General features: G+C 47.6%; 1 protein-coding gene across 1 annotated transcript in view; it reads left to right on the top strand.

The window, feature by feature from the left end:
* heatr6 (HEAT repeat containing 6) overlaps positions 1-22832 on the top strand; it is a 98409-nt gene that overhangs the window by 46413 nt on the left and 29164 nt on the right. The window contains exons 9-14 of the mRNA XM_078422154.1: positions 1720-1897; positions 8976-9182; positions 10878-10977; positions 14854-15215; positions 17179-17301; positions 21752-21838. Of these exons, the coding sequence (XP_078278280.1) occupies positions 1720-1897; positions 8976-9182; positions 10878-10977; positions 14854-15215; positions 17179-17301; positions 21752-21838 (1057 nt within the window). The remainder of the gene's footprint in view (positions 1-1719; positions 1898-8975; positions 9183-10877; positions 10978-14853; positions 15216-17178; positions 17302-21751; positions 21839-22832) is intronic.

Genomic DNA, 22832 nt, shown 5'->3' on the forward strand with positions numbered 1-22832 from the left:
GAGTTTTCAGTACATAGTTAAGCCAAATGCTGTCAATCATGTATAAAAGGTGTGACATATTCCTGGGATTAAGAATATAGCTGGATTAAAAGTGTAGGGAATAATGCCTATCCCTAATTTAATAAAAGCGCGCATAATTTGAATATTTAGCTCAAATAAAGTAATTGAACTTGGATTAGGTTTAGGTATATTGTCACATGTACTGCGGTACAGTGAAAAGCTTTGTTTCGAATGCTCTCCAAACAGATCAGATATACCATGCATACATATCAATCAGTTCCAACTCGTAGAATTAAAGGGTGCTCTTTTAGAAAGGAGGTGAGGGAGGAGGAACTTCTTTAGTCAGAGGTAGTTAATCTGTGGAACTCATTGCCACAGTGGGCCTTGGAGGCCAAGTCAGGGGATAGTTTTAAGGCAGAGATAGACAAATTCTTGATTAGTACGGGTGTCAAGGGTTATGGGGAGAAGGCAGGAAATATGGGATTAGGAGGCAGAGATCAGCCATGATTGGATGGTGGAGTGGACTCGATGGGCCGAATGGCCTAATTCTACTCCTATAACTTGTGAATGTGAACAATAGATAGAGCAAAGGGCAAGATGCAGAGTGAAGAGTATAGTTCTTGGCATTGTAGTGCCTCAGTTCTCAGTTCCTTGGGAAAGGGGTAGAGGTGAATGGGACCGTTCAGAAGCCTGATAGCAGAGTGGCAGAAGCTGTTCCTGAGTCTGGTGGTGCGCGATGTCAGGCCTTTGTACCTTCTGTTGGACGGATGCAGGGAGAAGGAGGAATGATTAGGGTGGGACAGGTTTATGGCCTTTAATTGCAATACTTGCTGACTGTGAATTTTGAACACCGGAGGTTGCAGGAGGGACCTGATTAAAATGTATAAAATTATGATCGGATAGATAGGGTACACAGTCAGGAGCTTTTTCCAGGATGGAAAGATCAAATACTTGAGGGCACAGCTTTACGGTGAGAGGGACAAGGTTTAAGGAGATGTCAGGGCAAGTTTATTTTCACACAGATTGTGGTCAGTATCTGGAATGTGCTGCCAAGGGTGGTGGTGGAATCAGATACGATCATGGCGTTTTAGAGACGTCTGGATAGGCACGTGGATATGCAGGTAATGGAGCGATGTGGATTATGTGCAGGCACATAGTGTTGGTCTCAGCATCATGTTCGGCACTGACATTGTGGGCCGAAGGGCCTGTTCTTCTGCTCAACTCTCCTATGTTCTACCAGTGGGACTAATTGACATTTTTACATGCCTGCCAAGTAGCTTGGCTTGCTAAACACACGTGTCTAAACACACAGGTTCATCTTGTGCTTATATTCCCAATGTGCGCGCGATGGCGTTTTCCGTTGATCTTTCGTGGAAGAGGTGGGAAAAGGACAGTTTCTTCCCAGCTGTCATCAGGCAACTGAACCATCCAGCACAACCAGAGAGCAGTCCTGAACTACTGTCGACCTCATCGGGAACCCTCCACTATCTTTGATTGGACTTTACTGGCTTTACCTTGCACTAAACGCTATTCCCTTATCATGTATCACTGCACTACAAATGACTCATGTATTGTCTTTCCACTGGCTGTTAGCATGCACCAAAAGCTCTTCACTGAACCTCGGTACACGTGACAATAAATTAAACTGGAAAAAAAAGAAGAAATACTGGAAGGAGGAAATAAAAGCAGGTTCTCAAAATCGTTGTTTTGTCCTTCTAGATCACTTCAGGGGAAGGTTCGCCAGGGTGCCTTAGCCTGCTTCCTATCAACTATAAAATCAATAGAGAAGAAAGTTCTTTACGGCTACTGGTCGTCATTCATTGCAGATGTTCCTGGCATCGGAAGCCCACAAGCTGTGTCCCTGATGACCATTGCTTTAAAAGATCCATCACCAAAGGTAAGGACCTGCTCCTTCAAAGTGATTCCCCTGACTGTAAGGCAAGCATTGTCTTATAATTGCAAAGAATAAAACTGTAGATGCTGGTTTAAATCGAAGATAGACACAAAATGCTGGAGTAACTCAGCGGGTCAGGCAGCATCTCGGGAGAGAAGGAATGGGTGACGTTTCGGGTAGAGACCTTTCTTCAGACTGATGTCAGGGGAGGGGGCGGGACCCTCCATTGCTCTACTCCCCCATGCTCCATTCCATGCTCTATTCCCCCATGACTCAGTGCATCAGTTACTGAGCTATGTTTGCCTGCAGGGCAAGTTAAACAACAGTGGACAATGATCACGAGTGGAAACTTTGGAGTTTGTTGATTGATTGATTGAAAGAAACAGCGTGGTAACAGGTTCTTCGGCCCAGTGAGTCCGCGCCGACCAACGATCACCCAGGCCCGGCAGTGGGCCGCCGAGAACAATGGGTGACCTGGCAGGGGGGTCACCAAGAACTATGGGTGACCTGGTGGGGGGGGGGTGGCTCACCGAGAACGATGGGTGACCAAAGGGGGGGGGGGGGCTCACCGAGAACGATGGGTGACCAAAGGGGGGGGGGGGGTGGCTCACCGAGAACGATGGGTGACCTGGTGGGGGGGTGGCTCACCGAGAACGATGGGTGACCAGGAGTGGGGCTCACTGAGAACGATGGGTGACCAGGCGGCGGGGGGGTGGGGGTGGCTCACCGAGAACGATGGGTGAGCAGGCGGGGGGGCTCACCGAGAACGATGGGTGACCAGGCGGGGGTGGTGGGGTGGTGGGTGGTGGCTCACCGAGAACGATGGGTGACCGGGGGGGGGGGGGCAGGGTCACCGAGAACGATGGGTGACCTGGCGGGGGGGGGGGGTCACCGAGAACGATGGGTGATCTGGCAGGGGGGGGGGTCACCGAGAACGATGGGTGACCTGGCGGGGGGGGTCACCGAGAATGATGGGTGACCTGGCGGGGGGGGGTCACCGAGAACGATGGGTGACCGGGGCGGGGGGGGGGGGGGGTGGTGGTGGCTCACCGAGAACGATGGGTGACCGGGGGGGGGGGGGAGGGGGTGTCGGTCACCGAGAAAGACGGGTGACCGGGGGGGGGGGGGGGGGGGGCGCAGGGTCACCGAGAACGATGGGTGACCGGGGGGGGGGGGGGGGGGGGGGGGGAAGGGTCACCGAGAACGATGGGTGACCTGGCGGGGGGGGGGGGTCACCGAGAACGATGGGTGACCTGGCGGGGGGGGGTCACCGAGAACGAACAGAACTAAGTGGGACCGGGCGGGATGTGGGAGTGGCCGCGAGCAATAAGGGACCCAGCGGGAGAAGGGTGCGGCAAGGAGGAAGGGGGATGCAGAGGAGGGAGGGAGGGAGGCGGCCACATGCGGCAGCGGGCAGCAGATAGGATTGTTTGGTACTTTAGTAACTTTGACGGCGCCAAAGCATGGTAACACTTGTGTACTGACTAGGCTGTATGCAAAACAAAGCCTTTCACTGTACCTAGGTACACGTGGCAATAACGTATCTAGCTATCTATCTATTCACACTAATTTTATGTTATCCCACTTTCACATCCGCTCCCTGCACACTGAGGGCAATTTAGAGAGGCCAGTTCACCTACAAACCTGCACGTCTTGGTGATGTGGGGGGAAATCGCAGCACCTGTCAAAAACCCACATGGCCACAGGGGGAATGTGCAAGCTCCACACAGACAGCACCAGAGGTCAGAACCTGGGTCTCTCGCGCTGTCAGGCAACTCTACCAGCTGCACCACTAGACAGCCACAGTTCTCCAACTACGTGACACTTCATGACAAGGTAGACACAAAATGCTGGAGCAACTCAGCAGGTCAGGCACCATCTCTGGAGAGAAGGAATGGGTGACGTTTCGGGTCGAGACCCTTCAGACTGATGTCAGGGGAGGGGGTGGGACCTGCATTCCTTCTCTCCAGAGATGCTGCCTGACCCAATGAGTTGCTCCAGCATTTTATATCTACCTTTGTCCATCCTTGAAGCTAGATTTTGGTTTGTGGTCTCTAATTCCAGGCAACCTGGTCCTCACTGGACAAACGCTGCCTTTGCCAAATGCTCGTTTGGCCTTTCAGAATGTTGTAGTTCTAGAGGTTTGGAATCAATTAATTATGCAACACAACAATATATCTTTATTGTCATTGTACAGGGGTACAAAGAGATTGGGAATGCGACTTCCATTCGATGCAATAAATTAATTAGCTAATCTTTATACAGTCCAGAGAAACAAAATTAGAAACAGTTAAAACAGTATAAAGTGCAATTGTCGTTGTGCGACGTGACCATCCGAAGGAGTCAGTTCATGGGGGGCGCACTCAGCCGGACAGGTTCAGGGCAGCTATAGCTCTGGGGATGAAGCTGTTCCTGAGTCTGGAGGTGCGGGCATAGAAGGCCTTGTAACGTCTGCCCGATGGTAGAAGTTCGAACAGACTATTGCAGGGGTGTGAGGAGTCTTTATGAATGCTGGTGGCTTTCCTGAGGCATCGTGTATTGTAGATGCCCTCCAAGGCTGGAAGCTGTGTCCCGATAATCTTCTGAGCTCTGTAGACTACCTGCTGAAGAGCTCTCCTCTCCGCCTCCATGCAGCTGAGATACCACACAGGGATGCCATGCGTTAGGATGCTCTCTATGATGCAGTGGTAAAATGTCATCAGCAGCTGTTGGGGCAGACCAGACCTTTTCAGTGTTCTCAAGTAGAACAGTCGTTGCTGTGCCTTCTTGACCAGCGCAGCGGTGTTAGTGGACCATGTGAGGTCCTCCGAAATGTGAGTGCCCAGAAACTTGAAGCTGGACACTCTCTCCACACTGTCCCCGTTGATAAAGATCGGGGCGTATTCCCAATTATGTGACCTCCTGAAGTTGATGATCAGCTCCTTGGTCTTAGAGGTGTTTAGGGACAGGTTGGTATCTGAGCACCAGTCCGCCAGGTTCTGCACCTCCGCTCTGTATTTTGTTTCATCACCGTTGGTGATCAGCCCGATCACCGTTGTGTCGTCTGCAAACTTGACAATGGTGTTGGTGTCGAATGCAGGAACGCAGTCGTGTGTGAAGAGGGAGTAGTGCATGGGGCTCAATACACAGGTGTGCCGGTACTCAGGGTGATGGTGGAGGACAGGTGAGGGCCCATTCTCACTGCCTGCGGTCGCTCCATCAAGAAATTCAGGATCCAGTCGCATAACGATGAGCTGAGGCCTAGCTGGTGGAGTTTGGTGATGAGCTTGGTGGGGATGACCGTGTTGAAGGCAGAGCTATAGTCTATGAATAGCATCCTCACGTAGGTGCCCTGTCTCTGCAGGTGAGTCAGGACAGTGTGAAGAGCCAGAGAGATGGCGTCCTCTGTGGATCTGTTTGCCCTGTATGCAAATTGATGCGAGTCCAGTGAGTCAGGGATGCTGGATTTGATGTGTGAGAGGACCAGCCTTTCAAATCACTTCATGATTATAGGAGTTAGGGCAACCGGACGGTAGTCATTCAGGTTGGTGATCTTTGCTTTTTTTGGCACCGGCACTTTGGTAGCCGACTTCAAGCACTTGGGGACCGTTGCCAGAGATAAAGGCAGGTTAAAGATCTTGGTGAATACCTCAATCAGCTGTTCAGCACAGTCCCTTAGTACCCTTCCTTGAACTCCATCCGGGCCTGCAGCCTTGCGTGGATTGACCCTTCATAGAGCGCGCTGTACTTCCTGTGTACTCAATGTTAAGACCTGTCCCTCCGCCATGGCTGGGGTTCTTCCACTCATGGTGGTGTTGCCAGTTTCGAAGCGGGCAAAGAAGGTGTTAAGTTCGTTGGCCAGTGTGACAATAGGATTTAGGATTAATGCACAATGTTGCTGTAATTATCAGTCATTTGAGATGCATGCAGATGAACATTTTAAACATTATGTGTTGCGGTAGATGGCGCAGATACTACAATCGCCTTTAAAAGTCACTCAGATGGGTATGTGGATAGGAAAGGTTTAGACGTAGAAACAAACGCAGGCAAATGGACACGCTCAGATGGGGCATTTTGGTTGGCATGGACAAGTTGGGCCAAATGGCCTGTTTCTGTGCTGTATGACTATGACTGCAATATGTGACCTCAATGTATATATATATATATATGCAAATAGACACAAAATGCTGGAGTGACTCAGCGGGTCTGGACAACAAGAATAGGTGACGTTTCGGACTATACGAGGGGTTCCACCCGAAACATTACCTATTCTTTTTCTCCAGAGATGCTGATTGACCTGCTGAGTTACTCCAGCAATTTGTGTCTATCTTCGGCATAAGCTAGCATCTGCAGTTCCTTTCTTCACATATATATAGTTTGCAATTCTGTATGGCTTGCAGATGAGGCTGTTTGGGTGGAACTCAGAAATGAGAAAGGTTTAGCAACACTTATAGGGGTGTATTATAGACCGCCAAATAGGGAACGAGAATTGGAAGAGCAAATATGTAAGGAGATAGCAGATATTAGTAGTAAGCACAGAGTAGTGATTGTGGGTGATTTCAATTTTCCGTATATAGACTGGGAATCACATTCTGTTAAAGGGCTGGATGGTTTGGAGTTTGTAAAATGTGTGCAGGATAGTTTTTTGCAGCAATACGTAGAGGTGCCTACCAGAGAAGGGGCAGTGTTGGACCTCCTGTTAGGAAATGAGACGGGTCAGGTGACGGAGGTATGTGTTGAGGAGCACTTTGGGTCTAGTGATCACAATGCCATTAGTTTCAATATCATTATGGAGAAGGTCAAATCTGGACCAAGGGTTGAGATTTTGGATTGGAGAAAGGCTAATTTTGAGGAGATGAGAAAGGATTTAAAAGGAGTGAAATGGAACTTTTTGTTTTATGAAAAGGATATAATAGAGAAATGGAGGATATTTAAAGGTGAAATTTTGAGAGTACAGAGTCTTTATGTCCCTGTTCGGTGGAAAGGAAAGAATAATAATTTGAAAGAGCAGTGGTTTTCCAGGGAAATTGGACACTTGGTTCGGAAAAAGAGGGAGATATACAATAAATATAAGCGGCAGGGAGTAAATGAGGTTCTTGAGGAATATAAAAATGTAAAAGGAATCTTAAGAAGGAAATTAGAAAAGCGAAAAAAAGATATGAGGCTGCTTTGGCAAGTAATGTAAAAGTAAACCCCAAGGGTTTCTACAGATATGTCAATAGCAAAAGGATAGTGAGGGATAAAATTGGTCCATTAGAGAGTCAGAGTGGACAGCTATGTGCTGAGCCGGAAGAAATGGGGGAGATATTAAACAATTTCTTTTCTTCGGTATTCACCGAGGAGAAGGATATTGAATTATGTGAGGTAAGCGAAACAAGTAGAGTAGTGATGGAAATTATGAGGATTAAAGAAGAGGAGGTACGGACACTTTTGAAAAATATAAAAGTGGATAAGTCTCCAGGTCCTGATAGGATATTCCCTAGGACATTGAGGGAAGTTAGTGCAGAAATAGCAGGGGCTATGACGGAAATATTTCAAACGTCATTAGAAACGGGGATGGTGCCGGAAGATTGGCGCATTGCGCATGTTGTGCCTTTGTTTAAAAAAGGTTCTAAAAGTAAACCTAGCAATTATAGACCTATTAGTTTGACGTCTGTGGTGGGAAAATTAATGGAAAAGATACTTAGGGACAATATATATAATTATTTGGACAAACAAGGCCTGATTAGAAACAGTCAACATGGATTTGTGCCTGGAAGGTCATGTTTGACTAATCTTCTTGAATTTTTTGAAGAGGTTACCAGGGAAATTGATAAGGGCAAGGCTGTGGATGTTGTCTATTTGGACTTCAGTAAGGCATTTGACAAGGTTCCACATGGAAGGTTGATTAAGAAGGTTAAATCATTGGGTATTAATAGTGAGGTTGCAAGATGGATTCAACAATGGCTGAATGGGAGATACCAGAGGGTAATGGTTGACAATTGTATGTCAGGTTGGAGGCCAGTGTCTAGTGGAGTGCCCCAAGGATCTGTGTTGGGTCCACTGTTGTTTGTCATTTACATTAATGATCTGGATGATGGTGTGGCAAATTGGATTAGTAAATATGCAGATGATACTAAGATAGGTGGTGTAGTTAGTAATGAAGTAGAGTTTCAATGTCTACAGAGAGACTTGGGCCTTTTGGAAGGGTGGGCTGAAAGATGGCAGATGGAGTTTAATGCTGATAAGTGTGAGGTGCTGCATTTTGGTAGGACAAATCAAAATAGGACGTACAGGGTAAATGGTAGGGAATTGAGGAATGCAGTGGAACAGAGGGATCTGGGAATAACTGTGCATTGTTCCCTGAAGGTGGAATCTCATGTGGATAGGGTGGTGAAGAAGGCATTTGGTATGCTTGCCTTTATAAATCAGAGCATCGAGTATAGAAGTTGGGATGTAATGTTAAAATTGTACAGGGCATTGGTGAGGCAGAATCTGGAGCATGGTGTGCAGTTCTGGTCGCCAAATTATAGGAAAGATGTCGACAAAATGGAGAGGGTACAGAGGAGATTTACTAGAATGTTGCCTGGGTTTCAGCACTTAAGCTACAGAGAGAGGTTGAACAGGTTGGGTCTTTATTCTTTGGAGCGTAGAAGGTTGAGGGGGGACTTGATAGAGGTTTTTAAAATTTTGAGAGGGACGGACAGAGTTGACGTGAGTAGGCTTTTCCCTTTGAGAGTGGGGAAGATTCCAACAAGGGGACATAGCTTCAGAATTGAGGGACAAAAGTTTAGGGGTAACATGAGGGGTAACTTCTTTACTCAGAGGGTGGTGGCTGTATGGAATGGGCTTCCGGTGGAAGTGGTGGAGGCTGGCTCGATTTTATTATTTAAGAGTAAATTGGATAGGTATATGGATAAGAGGGGATTAGAGGGTTATGGTCTGAGTGCAGGTAGATGAGACTAGGTCAGGGAGAGTGGTCGGCGTGGACTGGTAGGGCCGAACGGGCCTGTTTCCGTGCTGTAGTTGTTATATGTTATATGTTATATGTTATAAGAGTTTATAGTGCTGAGGACCAAGTGGAAGAACGAGCTGATGAAAATGTTATATTTATGTTGGGTAGGTCCGCGCTGGATCCCTCCAAGTCTTGTCGGCCATCTTGGAAGGATCTAAGCACTTCCTGTCTGTCGCAGAGGACACCAACGATCATCGCAGAGCCTTCACACCTTTCTCGGCCACCTTGGCCTCCAGCATCCGTGAGCTTCACAGATGTTTGTTGCTCGCCTTGTTGGCGGAATGCTCCCCACAGACGCTCACACAGATAATCAAGGTAAACGACATCTATTCTTACCGCGGCCTGAAGTGATTATTTCAGCCGTGAGGGAGGTGGGGGGAGAACAATGGACAATTGGGGACCTGGCATGGGGGAATTGCTATGAGGGGAGGGGAGAGTGGGGGGGGGGAACCAAAGGAGGAGCCTGCGTGCTTTGTAACTTTGTCAGCGCCGTAGGTGGCTGATTTTGTACACATTGGGGATGCAGCGAAGAACTTCACCATGCCTAGTTACATGCGACAATAAAGTATTCCATCCCATTATTGATCAATTGATTCAATCGTTGTCGAGTTGGTAATGTAGCATATGTTACACTCTTTGTTTTAAACGTCCCTTCCACCATGTAAAACGTGGTGGCGTATCAATTGATAAGTGTGCCTGTGTTACTGCCTCAGTCCAGTATAGTTTCCTTCTTTGCCAGTACTTTCACATTCTCTTATCCCTTCCCGCTAGGGTTGCCAACTTTCTCACTCCCAAATAAGGGACAAAAGGTGACGTCACCGCCCCGAGCCCCACGTGACCTCACCCAGCCAGCAGCCACGTGCTCCCGCTCCACCAATGGTGGCCGCCCGGACCGGGAGGCGGGTTGCTAAGCAAACTCCGTTAGGAGGCCTCCGGTCCTACACTGCTCAGGCCTACAGTAGCCCTTGGGCCTACACTGTCCGGGCCTACAGTGTCTGGGCCCACAGTGTCCGGGCCTACAGTGCCTAATACGGGACAAGGGCGGTCCCATACGGGACAAACCAATTTAGCCCAATATACGGGATGTCCCGGTTAATACGGGAAAGTTGGCAACCCTACTTCCTGCCCAAATCTCCCCCTCCCCAGGTACTTTCTCCTGCAACTACAGGGGATGTAATACCTGCCCCTGTACCTCTCCCCCCGCCCCCATCCAGGGACCCCAGCGTTCCTTCCAATGAAGACAGTGGTTCACGTGCACCTCCTCTAACTTTCCCTACTGCATTTGGTATTCCCGATGTGGCGTCCTGTCCGTCGGTGAGCCCAAGCGTAGGCTCAGCAACCATTTCGCTGAACACTCGTGCTTGTCAACCATTGTTACTGACCATTTTAACTCCTCCTCCCATTCCCAAATTGACCTTTCTGTTTGGGCCTCCTCCATTGCCACAGCGAGGCCCAATGCAAACTGGAAAAACAGTACCTCATATTCCGTTTGGGTATCTTACAACCCAATGATATCACCATTGAATTTTCCAATTTTAGGTAACTAACCTACAAACAACCCCACACCCCTTCCACTCCCCTCCCCCCCCCCCACAATACCCTGTGCCCCACCTGGATTCATACCCATTCCTTCCCTTCCCCCTCTCCCCGTCTCATTCTGCCTATATGTTCCTTCCTCTGGCTTCACATTTTACAACTCTTCTCGCCTTATCTCCTCATTGCAAACTTTTTTCTTTCCATCTCTGGTCTTTGACCAACCATCTACCCATCCCCCTCCATCTATCACTTGCCGACCTTTGGCCTCTTCCACTTCTCTTCCACTTTACTTCCCCTCGTCCCCCCCCCCCACCGCCCCACAGCCTGAAGAAGAGTCATGATCAGAGTGTGATCTAGGGTTTGGTGCGACAATGGAAACGCTGTATTGAGAAGGTTCATCTTTACAATTCCTTTTGCTGGGGCCCTTTCATTTAAGTGAAGTGATCTTCGATTTTCTCTTTATTTTTTAACCAGTGTCTTGCTAATTTGGTCACCAACGTGCCCTACAATCGCCTCAAACCTGGACTTCTTACCCGTGTTTGGAGCCAGATTAAACCCTACACCTGCTTCAGAGGTATGTGCGTCTGTTTATTTCAGTACATGCAGACGGGTCTCCAGCGACAGTCCCCTGCCAATGTGTTCCAGGCACTCACCACCCTCTGTGTAAAAAAAAAAAAACTTGCTCCAAACATCTCCTTTAATTTTTGCCTCTTCACCTTAAATCTATTTTCTCTACTATACTTTGCAGTGGAGAAGGCTGAGGAAGGACAGGGAATGGGAATGGGAATTAAAATAGCAGGGCGTCATGTTGGCACAGCGGTAGGGTTGCTGCCTTACAGCCCCCGAGACCCGGGTTTGATCCTGACTACGGGTGCTGTCTGTGTGGAGTTTGTACATTCTTCCTGTGTGGGTTTTCACTGTGATCTCCAGTTTCCTCCCACACCCCAAAGACGTACAGGTTTGTAGGCTAATTGGCTTGGTATAATTGTAAATTGTCCCGCATGTGTGTAGGTAAGCGAAACAAGTAGAGTAGTGATGGAAATTAGGAGGATTAAAGAAGAGGAGGTACGGACACTTTTGAAGAATATAAAAGTGGATAAGTCTCCAGGTCCTGATAGGATATTCCCTAGGACATTGAGGGAAGTTAGTGCAGAAATAGCAGGGGCTATGACGGAAATATTTCAAACGTCATTAGAAACAGGGATGGTGCCGGAAGATTGGCGCATTGCGCATGTTGTGCCTTTGTTTAAAAAAGGTTCTAAAAGTAAACCTAGCAATTATAGACCTATTAGTTTGACGTCTGTGGTGGGAAAATTAATGGAAAAGATACTTAGGGACAATATATATAATTATTTGGATAATCAAGGCCTGATTAGAAACAGTCAACATGGATTTGTGCCTGGAAGGTCATGTTTGACTAATCTTCTTGAATTTTTTGAAGAGGTTACCAGGGAAATTGATAAGGGCAAGGCTGTGGATGTTGTCTATATGGACTTCAGTAAGGCATTTGACAAGGTTCCACATGGAAGGTTGATTAAGAAGGTTAAATCGTTGGGTATTAATAGTGAGGTTGCAAGATGGATTCAACAATGGCTGAATGGGAGATACCAGAGGGTAACGGTTGACAATTGTATGTCAGGTTGGAGGCCAGTGTCTAGTGGAGTGCCCCAAGGATCTGTGTTGGGTCCACTGTTGTTTGTCATTTACATTAATGATCTGGATGATGGTGTGGCAAATTGGATTAGTAAATATGCAGATGATACTAAGATAGGTGGAGTAGTTGATAGTGAGGTAGATTTTCAAAGTCTACAGAGAGACTTGGGCCTTTTGGAAGGGTGGGCTGAAAGATGGCAGATGGAGTTTAATGCTGATAAGTGTGAGGTGCTGCATTTTGGTAGGACAAATCAAAATAGGACGTACAGGGTAAATGGTAGGGAATTGAGGAATGCAGTGGAACAGAGGGATCTGGGAATAACTGTGCATTGTTCCCTGAAGGTGGAATCTCATGTGGATAGGGTGGTGAAGAAGGCGTTTGGTATGCTTGCCTTTATAAATCAGAGCATCGAGTATAGAAGTTGGGATGTAATGTTGAAATTGTACAGGGCATTGGTGAGGCCAAATCTGGAGTATGGTGTGCAGTTCTGGTCGCCAAATTATAGGAAGGATGTCGACAAAATGGAGAGGGTACAGAGGAGATTTACTAGAATGTTGCCTGGGTTTCAGCACTTAGGCTACAGAGAGAGGTTGAACAGGTTGGGTCTTTATTCTTTGGAGCGTAGAAGGTTGAGGGGGGACTTGATAGAGGTTTTTAAAATTTTGAGAGGGACGGACAGAGTTGACGTGGGTAGGCTTTTCCCTTTGAGAGTGGGGAAGATTCCAACAAGGGGACATAGCTTCAGAATTGAGGGACAAAGGTTTAGGGGTAACATGAGGGGGAACTTCTTTACTCAGAGGGTTGTGGCTGTATGGAATGGGCTTCCGGTGGAAGTGGTGGAGGCTGGCTCGATTTTATTATTTAAGAGTAAATTGGATAGGTATATGGATAGGAGGGGATTGGAGGGTTATGGTCTGAGTGCAGGTAGATGAGACTAGGTCAGGGAGAATGGTCGGCGTGGACTGGTAGGGCCGGACAGGCCTGTTTCCATGCTGTAGTTGTTATATGTTATATGTTATATGATAGTGTGAGTGAGCGGGGATCGTTGGTCGGCGTGGACTCGGTGGGCCGAAGGGCCTGTTTCCGCGCTGTATCTCTAAACTAAACTAAAAGCATGTAACGTGGAGCTCAGGTGGCCCAGTGCAGACAGAGCACAAGTGATCTGTAAACCAGTCCCCTCGTCTCCATTTGGTCACGGCGATGTGGAGGAGGCCATATTAGGTGAACTCAATTCAGCAGACACATTGGAGGAGGTGCATGTGAAGAGTTGCCTCATCTGAAAGGGGCAGTTCACTCCTGGTGGAGAGGGAGGAGGTGCAAGTTGGGTTGCCAACTCCCTCACTCCCAAATACGGAACAAGGTGACGTCACCGCCCCGCGCCCCCTGTGACCTCACCCAGCCAGCGGCCGCCATTGGTGGAGCGGAAGCACATGGCCGCTGGCTGGGTGAGGCCACGTGGGGGCGCGGGGCATTGATGTCACCCTCTGTCCCTTATTTGGGAGTGAGGAAGTTGGCAACCCTACTAATACGGAACAAGGGCAGTCACGTATGGGACAAACCAATTTAGCCCAAAATAGGGGATGTCCCGGCTAATACGGGACAGTTGGCAACCCTAGGTACAAGGTCAAGTGTTGCAATCCTGCTGTTGCAGGGGAATGTGGCGGGGATCGAGGGTTGAGGTTGTGGGTCGGCGGGGGGCTAAATGGAGTCACGGAGGAAGCAGACCTCTATGTTTGTTCATGGGTCAAAAAAGTACAACTTGGAAGAACGTGGGAATATTGGACTGATGCCGGAGAGAAAGAATTTATTTTCTTTGACCTTTTTTAGTTTAGTTTAAAGATACAGCATGGAAACAGGCCCTTTGGTCTACCAAATCCACGCCGACCAGCGATCCCCGTACACTAACCCTACACCCGAGGGACAATTTACAATTTTTACCCAAGCCAATTAACTTACGGAGTGCACGTATTTGGAGTATAAGAAAATAACTGCAGATGCTGGTACAAATCGAAGGTATTTATTCACAAAATGCTGGAGTAACTCAGCAGGTCAGGCAGCATCTCAGGAGAGAAGGAATGGGTGACGTTTCGGGTCGAGACCCTTCTTCAGACTGAGTGCGCGTATTTGGAGAGTGGGAGGAAACCAGAGCACCCAGGGACGACCCACATGGCCAGAGGGAGAACGTGCAGACTCCATACAGACAGCACTCGTAGTCAGGATCAGGGTTTCTGGCGTTGTAAGGCAGCAAATCTGCCGTTGGGCCACCGCACTGACCTCTGGATATTAGAAGAACGCATGTTCCAGCTGTTTAATTATGAATGTAGTTTTTGTTGTAATACACAACTGGGGAATTGTTACAGTACTTGAGAGTATTGAAGTCTTTATAATCTTTGGGTTTGGTAGATTGAAAAATACTGCATATAGACAGGCCCTTTTGCCGACTGAGTGCACATCGGCCATCAATCACCCATTCAAAATAGTCCAGTGTTATCCCACTTTCTCATCTGCTCCCTACGCACCAGGGGCAATATGCAGAGGGCCAATTAACCCACAAACCTGCACGTCTTTGGGATGAGGGAGGAAACCAGAGCAGCCGGTGGAAGCCCGCAGGTTCACAGGGAGAACTGCAAACTCCACACAGACAGCACCTCCCCCACTACAATCAGTCTGAAGAAGGATCCTGAGCTGAAACGTCACCAATCTTTTTTTCTCCAGAGATGCCGTCTGACCCGCAATCTGAGATCCACGCCTTTGACCATAAGAATGACCGTGCCCTTTTGCCTCCTTGAACCTCAGATGTGAACGTGCGTGTGTGCAGCCTGACCTTGCTCGGGGCGATCCTGTCCGTCCAGGCCCCTCTCCCCGAGGTGCAGCAGCTCCTGCAGCAACCCAGCTCCTCAGGCCTTTCCAGCAGCGGCTCGGTGACCCCGCACCGCCTCAGTGAAGCCGAGTCCTGGAGAAAACCCCAGCAAGGTGCAAACCGGGAACGCGAGAAGGAGATCGTGGAAAGCCCGGTGCAGGAGCTCTGCTGGCTGCTCCAGTTGTGCGTTTCCATCATTACCGTGCCCAAGTACGAGCCTTACTCCGACAGCGACACTGGCATGGGAACAGCAAGCAACTCGTATGAAGCTTCTCCAGTACGGGTGGAGGCACTGCAGGTGAGACCCTTTCACAGCTGTATCTCCCTCTAAGCTTTATCTATTGTACGTGAGTTTGACTTGATTGTATTCATGTACAATCTATCCTTCTTATTACGAACCTCTTTATAACGGATTTCAGTTAGAGTGGACAAAAGATGAGGGGGGAAAATCTGAATAGGATCCTGAGGGGTAGCTTTTTCAGACAAAGGGTGATGGGTGTATGGAACGAGCTGCCAGAGGAGGTAGTTGAGGCAGATACTATCGCAACGTTTAAGAAACATTGGTATATGGATAGGACAGGTTTATAAGGACATGTGCCAAACACTGGCAGGTGGGACCAGTGTAGATGGGACATGTTGGTCCGCATGGGCAGGTTGGGCCAAAGGGCCTGTTTCCATGCTGTATGACTCAATGACTGTGAAATCTGTAGTAACCGAGGCGTCCGTTCGTATCGGGAACAAAGGACCAAGTTACTTGCTTTAACGAATGGCTGCTAAGTTATTGGAGCGACCCTTGTCTCAGTCTCAGACTCGCAGACTTAGTCTTTGTAAATTAAATTACTGTATATTAACTATTTCAAATTTATTTACAATGTTTAAAGTATGGTGTATTTTGTGTCCTTTCCTGTTTATTGTATGTCTTGTTTAGTGTGTGTTCGAAACAAGGAACTGCAGATGCTGTTTTATACCAAAGATGGACACAAAATGCTGGTGTATCTCAGCGGGTCAGGCAGCATCTCTGGGGAAAAAGGATGGGTGACGTTTCGGGTTGGGTCCCTTCTTCAGACTGAAGAAAATGTCTCGACCCGAAATGTCACCCATCCTTTTTTTCCAGAGATGCTGCCTGACCTGCTGAGTTATTCCAGCCCTTTGTGTCTATCTTTAGTGTATGTTTATTGGATATTTTTCCAATAATATACAGATTTACCCCCCCTTCTCGGTTATAATGGACAATTGGTAATAACAGATGCCACTCCCCCCTTGATCTCTTCTAATGAGGGTTATCTATGTAGTATCATCTGATCTGGTTGAACTACATGCAAAACAAATCTTTTCCTTGTACCTTGCTATATGTGGCTATAATAAACCTCAACATCATCATAAAGAACTGGCTGCTAGTTTTAAACGCAACTTCCTCATGAATGAAATCTTTAGCTCTTCTATTTGCCCGTGTCATATTCTCTGATAAATTCAGTTCTGGGGAAGGACAGTCTGCAGGTGTTCCCTTATCCAAATATATCCAACTGTATCAGAACCCAAGTGTGGATGTTGAGTTATTTTCACCAGTGTGGGGGAAGGACACTTTGCCATCCACAAGGACACACTTGTTTCAGTCATATAAGTCACTTTTAGAGAGCGTATCGTTTGCAATATCATCTTGTAACTAAAGGGAACAGGAAGCGGGATCCTTGCGAAGAGAAGTGACAAGAGAACGTGAATGCCTGTCCATGCTCTCCAGAAAGGGCACCGCGGTGGTACAGTGGTAGAGCTGCTGCTTTACAGCACCAGGTTTTGATTCTGACTACAGGTGCTGTCTGTATGGAATGAGTACATTCTCCCCGTGACCGTGTGGGTTTTCTCCGGGTGCTCCAGTTTCCTGCCTCAAGATGTGTATGTTAGTAAGTTAATTGGCTTTGGTAAAATTGTTAAATTGTTCCTAGTGTGTAGGGTAGTGTTAGTGTATGGGGTTAGTGCTGGTCTCCACAGTCTCTGTGGGTCGAAGGGCCTGTTTCTGCATTGTATCTCGTCTAAAGTTTAAAGATGCTCCCTGACCCGCTGTGTTACTCCAGCACATTGGCTTTTTTTTGTAAACCAGCATCTGCAGTTCCCTGTATCCAAGAGAGCTTAAACGAGGTGCTATGTGGATACACAGTGTTTATTGTTCCTGCACTGTCACTCATTCTGTCTTGGCTTTCCAGAGATGCTTAGAGATGAAAATATGAACGGGCTGTGACTACTTTCTCTCTATTTGTTGATTGAAGGTGTTGGCACTGCTTGTCAAGGGATATTTCACAATGGCCCAGACCAGCTTGCTGGAGCTGGAAGAGGTTGCTTGCCAATGCATGGAAGAACAAGATCCATCTATTCAACTGCATGGAGCGCGGGTAAGGAGGACACAAAGGCCAACTTTGCCTGTCTTTTCTTTATGGGATGGGGGTTGATAATTGTTTAATTCATTTTTTTAAGAAGTGTGATACATGATATTGAATGCAGAGACTTTTTGAGAAATTTTCTGCATCATGGGCGATCACGGTGGCGCAGCGGTAGAGTTGCTGCCTTACAGCGAATGTAGCGCCGGTGACCCGGGTTCCATCCCGACTACGGGTGCTGTCTGTACGGAGTTTGTACGTTCTCCCCATGACCTGTGTGGGTTTTCTCCGAGATCTTCGGTTTCCTCCCACACTCCAAAGACGTACAGGTTTGTAGGTTAATTGGCTAGGTAAATGTAAAAATTGTCCCCCAGTGGGTGTAGGATAGTGTTAATGTGCGGGGATCACTGGGCGACGCGGACCCGGTGGACTGAAGGCCTGTTTCCTCGCTGTATCTCTAACCTAAACTAAAATTTAGAACGTGGAAGAACATAGAACAGTACAGTACAGCATAGGAGCAAGCTCTTTGGCACGCAATGTTTGTGCTGAACATGATGTCAAGACCAAATCATGAGATCCTAGCAGCAGAATTAGTCCATTCGGCCCATCGGGTCTGCTTTGCCATTCGTTCATAGCTGCTTTATTTTTCCTTCCCAACTCCATTCTCCAGCCTTCTCCCCGTGACCTTTGACATCCTTACTTATCTGCCCGTATATAATCCATATCCCTCCATTCACATATCCATATGTCTATCCAAAAGCCACTAGAGTATGTGCCTCAACCTTCATCCCCGGTGGTGTGTTCCAGGCACTCACTATCTATCCTCTGTATAAAAAAATAACCTGCCTCGCATACCTCCTTAAAACTTGCAGGAAGGAACAGCAGATGCTGGTTTACACCAAAGGTAGACACAAAATGCAGGAGTAACTCAGCGGGTCAGGCAGCATCTCTGGAGAGAAGGAATTGGTGATGTTTTGGGTCAAGACCCTTCTTCAGACATACTCTTAAACTTTGCATGCGGTTTCATTTTCTTTTTGACCAAACGTACGACCTCTTTGGTCATCCAAAGTTCCCTTACTTTGCCATCCTTATCTCTCCTCCTCAGCGGAACATGCTGGTTCTGAACTTCGATGAATTGGCCTTTAAACAACCTCCACATGTCAGATAATCATACAGCATGGAAACAGGCCCTTCGGCCCGATCTGCCCCACCGACCAACATGCCAATCCATCTAATCTACTCCCACCTGCCTGCATTTGGCCCACAATCCCTCTATTCCATATCCATGTACCTGTCGAAATGTTTCTTAAACATTACGATAGTACGTGCCTCATCTACCTCCTCCAGCAGTTCATTTCATTCACCAACCACCCATTGTGAAAGAAAAGGTTACCCCTCAGGTTCCCATTAGATCTCATGGACTTGCGCAACTGCTGTAACTTCAGCAAGAACTAATAATAACTGAGGAAGAATACCATTTGCAAGATTGCCCGATGCTGTTGACTGATTTTCCACAGATCAGGGGAGATCCCCGTGTAAAATCAGCAGCACTTTTGGCATCGTAGGCTGACGGGACATTTGCCTCACCATCACCCTTCTACTTTCAGTCTGTTTTTCAAACATCACGCATCTTTGAACAAGAGTGCTGGATTTACTGAAAGCTTTTAGCAATGTCCTTGCTGGCCTGGAAGTGATTGATGGGTTAAACTCTCTTTTCGTGTAGGACCCTGTCAGAGAGCAAACAGCTTTCACCCTTTCTCGGCTACATGTCTGTGCCGAGACTCAGTGGCATTATCTACGCAGATTGTAGGGATGTGAGAATATGCATAATGGAAATAAATTAATGATGATCTGTTCATCGGGGCTGCATGGCACAATAAGAACAAGGGAAGACCACTTTTAACTTGGAGAAAGAAAGGAGACAAAAGAGAGTTGCTGAGCGTGAGGATAAGCTCTGCCAGGCGGAGGAGTGTTAGTAGGGAACTGACTGGGTCCCTATTCAAGGAAGAACAGGATGGCTTGAGACCTTCCTGGCGGGGCATGGAGGTCTAAAGGGACTGGATATCCACAGTAAAGATGAGGCTATGGGGGCCGAGAAATAGAAAGTAATTGGAAATTTAAAGGGAGTGTGAGGTACCTCATGTGTAGATTGCAAGAAACTGGACGTGGGGAGGATAGGCTGGAATCTATATATTTAGAGATGAGTTGTGCAGGGCACGAGCAGACAGATAGGGGCTGGGGAACAATAACGTTGGAGGCTGTGGAGAGAGATTGCCAGAGACTGGTAAGGATCTGGGAGATGATGGCCTGGTGTTTAACGTAATCCCACCACCAGTCACATCCTCACCCCTTTGTGCTTTCCATCGAAACCGCTTCCTCCGCAACTCACCAGTTCACTCATTCCTTCCCTCCCAAACAAAGCCCTCTCCAGGTGCTGTCCCCTGCAACCACAGGAGATGTAAAACCCATCCCTATATCTCCTCCTCGCATCCATCCAAGGATCCTGGCAGCCCTTTCAGGTGAGAAAGATCTTCACATTGCAGTTCCTCTAACCCCATCTACTTCATTTGCTGCTCCCGATGTGGCCTCCAATGCATTTGCAAGACTGAGCATAGACAATGAGCGTAGACAATGAGTGTAGACTGAGTGTAGACTAGATAAACGTTTTGCTGAACGCCTGTGCTCGGTTCGTTTCCCAGTTGCTAACCATTTTGATTCCCCTACCCATTCCCACAGAAGGGTCTCGACCCAAAAGCTCACCCATTCCTTCTCTCCAAAAGATGCTGCCCGTCCCGCTGAGTTAGTCCAGCACTTTGTGTTGATCTACCCACACTGACCTTTCTGTCCTGGGCCTCCTCCATTGCCAGAGAGAGGCCACATGCAGCTTACAACCCAATGAAAAAGAACATTGAATTCTCCAATTTTAGGTAATTAACCTATAAACACATACCTTTCCCCCCCCCATCCCCCCTCCAGCTCTTTCCTCCCTCTTTTTCCAGTGCCCCACCTGGATGTGCAGCTTCTCCCATAATTCTGCCCTCCTTTCCCCTTCCCCTCTCCCCACTGTCCCCTGCCACCTCCATCCCTTTGTCTGGCTTCACATTTCACGCATGTTCTCCCCTTCTCTCCCAGTCATTTGTCCGTTCATCCCTGTTCTTTGTCCATCCATCTGCCAATCACCTCCCCCCCTCCCCCCCCCCCTCCCCATCACCTGTATCCATCTATCATTCCAGTCTTTTCCACCACTTAATGAGATCATATCAGAGTCATAGTGACATACAGCGTGGAAACAGGCCCTTTGGCCCAACTTGCCCACACTGACCAACATGTTCCATCCACACTAGACCAACCTGCCTGCATTTGGCCCAGAATCCCTCAAAACCTATACTATCCATGTACCTGTCTAAAAGTTTCTTAAACGTTACGATAGTACCTGGCTCAACTACCTCCTCCAGCAGATCATTCCATAAACTCACCACACTTTGTGTGAATAAAGTTGCCCCTCAGGTTTCTAATAAATCCTTCCCCCCCTCCCCACTCACCCTAAACCTATGTCCTCTGGTTCTTGATTCCCTTACTCTGGGCAAGAGACTCTGCGTTTACCCGTTTTATTCCTCTCATGATTTTGTACACCTATTCCTCAGTCTAATCTACTATATTTAGCCTCTTGTGCTTCGTATGATTGTGCTTATGTCTAGTAAGATTTTACTGAATTGTCATGCAAAAAAAGGAATTTCTCTGTACCTCGGTACGTGTGACAATGAAGTACAATTGAAGCCATTGGATCAACAGCCTGAAACTTGACCTTGAGATAGGACCTGACTAACATTGGACTAGTTTCACATCCCGTCAACGCTTGGTCATTAGCTGAACAATAATTGGGATGTAAAATTGATTGCAGTGCACTGTTGGGAGAGAGGAAATTGATTACATATTTTACTTATGATTACCAAGCAATAGCTACCCTGTGATTATTGGTAGAGTGCTCTTTGGTTGGCATTAGTTTTGGCCATCATGTTCCTGCTGATGTGTTAGAAGGAACTGCAGATGCTGGTTTCAATTGAAAATAGACACAAAATGCTGGGGTAACTCAGCGGGACAGGCAGCATCTCTGGAGAGAAGGAATGGGTGATGTTTTGGGTCGCGACCCTTCTTCAGACTAGAGGTCTCTTAAGAAGGGTCTCGACCCGAAACATCATCCATTCCTTCTCTCCACGTATCTACCGATATTCAGTGCCCATGAAACTGCTCCCCACTGAGAATCAACACCTTCAGTTCTGCAGAGAAAATCAACGCATCACATTTGAAGGACACAGTGCATCAGTTATTTTAAAGTGTGATATTAACAGTTTCTCTCTCATTTTGCTTTTGTAACTCTGAGTCAGTGATCATACCTTCCCCACACTGAGGCTAAACTGCAACAAATTGGCTCTAGTTTTTTGATGAATACCTTGTGTCTTTTCAGCTAGTGGAGGAGATTGGTTCAGGGATTGTCCAACAACATAAACCAGACTCGCCTACACCCCAGTATCAAAGAGTGCCGGTTACCCAGGTACGTTATTATCTATATTAAGAGCTGACAGCATCTGTGGGAGAAGAAGCAGAGTTAACGTTTCAAGGATGAAGACGCTCCACTCCCTCCCCATAGATGCTGCCCAACTCATTGAGTGTTTCCAGCACCATATTTTTGTTTCAGAATTCCAGCACCTGTCGTTATTTTGACCTCTCCAAGCTCTATCACCAAGAGGAGTAAGGAAACGAATCGGGGATGGTGTTGATGTAGAAACAAAGAACTGCAGATGCTGGTTCATACCAAAGATAAACACAAAGTGCTGGAGTAACTCAGCGGGTCCGGCAGCATCTCTCGAGTCCGGACCCTTCTTCAGACTGATTAGATGGGGGGTGGGGGGGGGGGGGGGGTGGGGAGGGTGAGATGTGAGGAGAAGGTTGCTGGAGAAAGTACCTAGGGAGAGGGTAGTTTGGATGGGAAGGGGTAAGTGGGCCAAGGGGTTGTGGAGGGAGCAGTCTCTGCAGAAGAGAAGGATGGGAAGGCACAGGTGGTGGGTCTTCTATCGTTGAAGGTGACGGAAATGTCAGAGAAGGATATGCTGGATGCGGAGGCGAGTGGTGAAAGGTAAGGACCAGAGGAAATCTGCTCTTGTTCAGTCTGGGGAAGGACAATGAAAGCAGAACTACGGGGCACAGAGTAGACATGGGTGAGGGATCCATCTATGACAGCAGGAGGGAAAAAATCACCTTTACTAAAGAAAGAGGATGTCTCGGATGTCCTAGAATGAAAAAACGTTGTCTTGGGAGCACAAGCCACAGAGATGGAGAAATTGAGAGTAGGGGATAGCATCTTTGCAGGAGGCAAAGTGCAAGGTGGTGTGGTCCAGGTAACTCTGAGTCAGTGGGTTTATAATAGAAGTCAATCGATTGGCTGACCCCTATGGTTGAGACAGGGAGATAAAGAAAGGGGAGAGAGGTGTCAGATATAGTCCGGATTAATTTGAGGGCAGGGTGAAAACTAGTGGTGAAGTTAATGA

This window comes from Rhinoraja longicauda, chromosome 26 (genome assembly GCF_053455715.1).
Source record: "Rhinoraja longicauda isolate Sanriku21f chromosome 26, sRhiLon1.1, whole genome shotgun sequence".
NCBI classification, from domain to species: domain Eukaryota; kingdom Metazoa; phylum Chordata; class Chondrichthyes; order Rajiformes; family Arhynchobatidae; genus Rhinoraja; species Rhinoraja longicauda.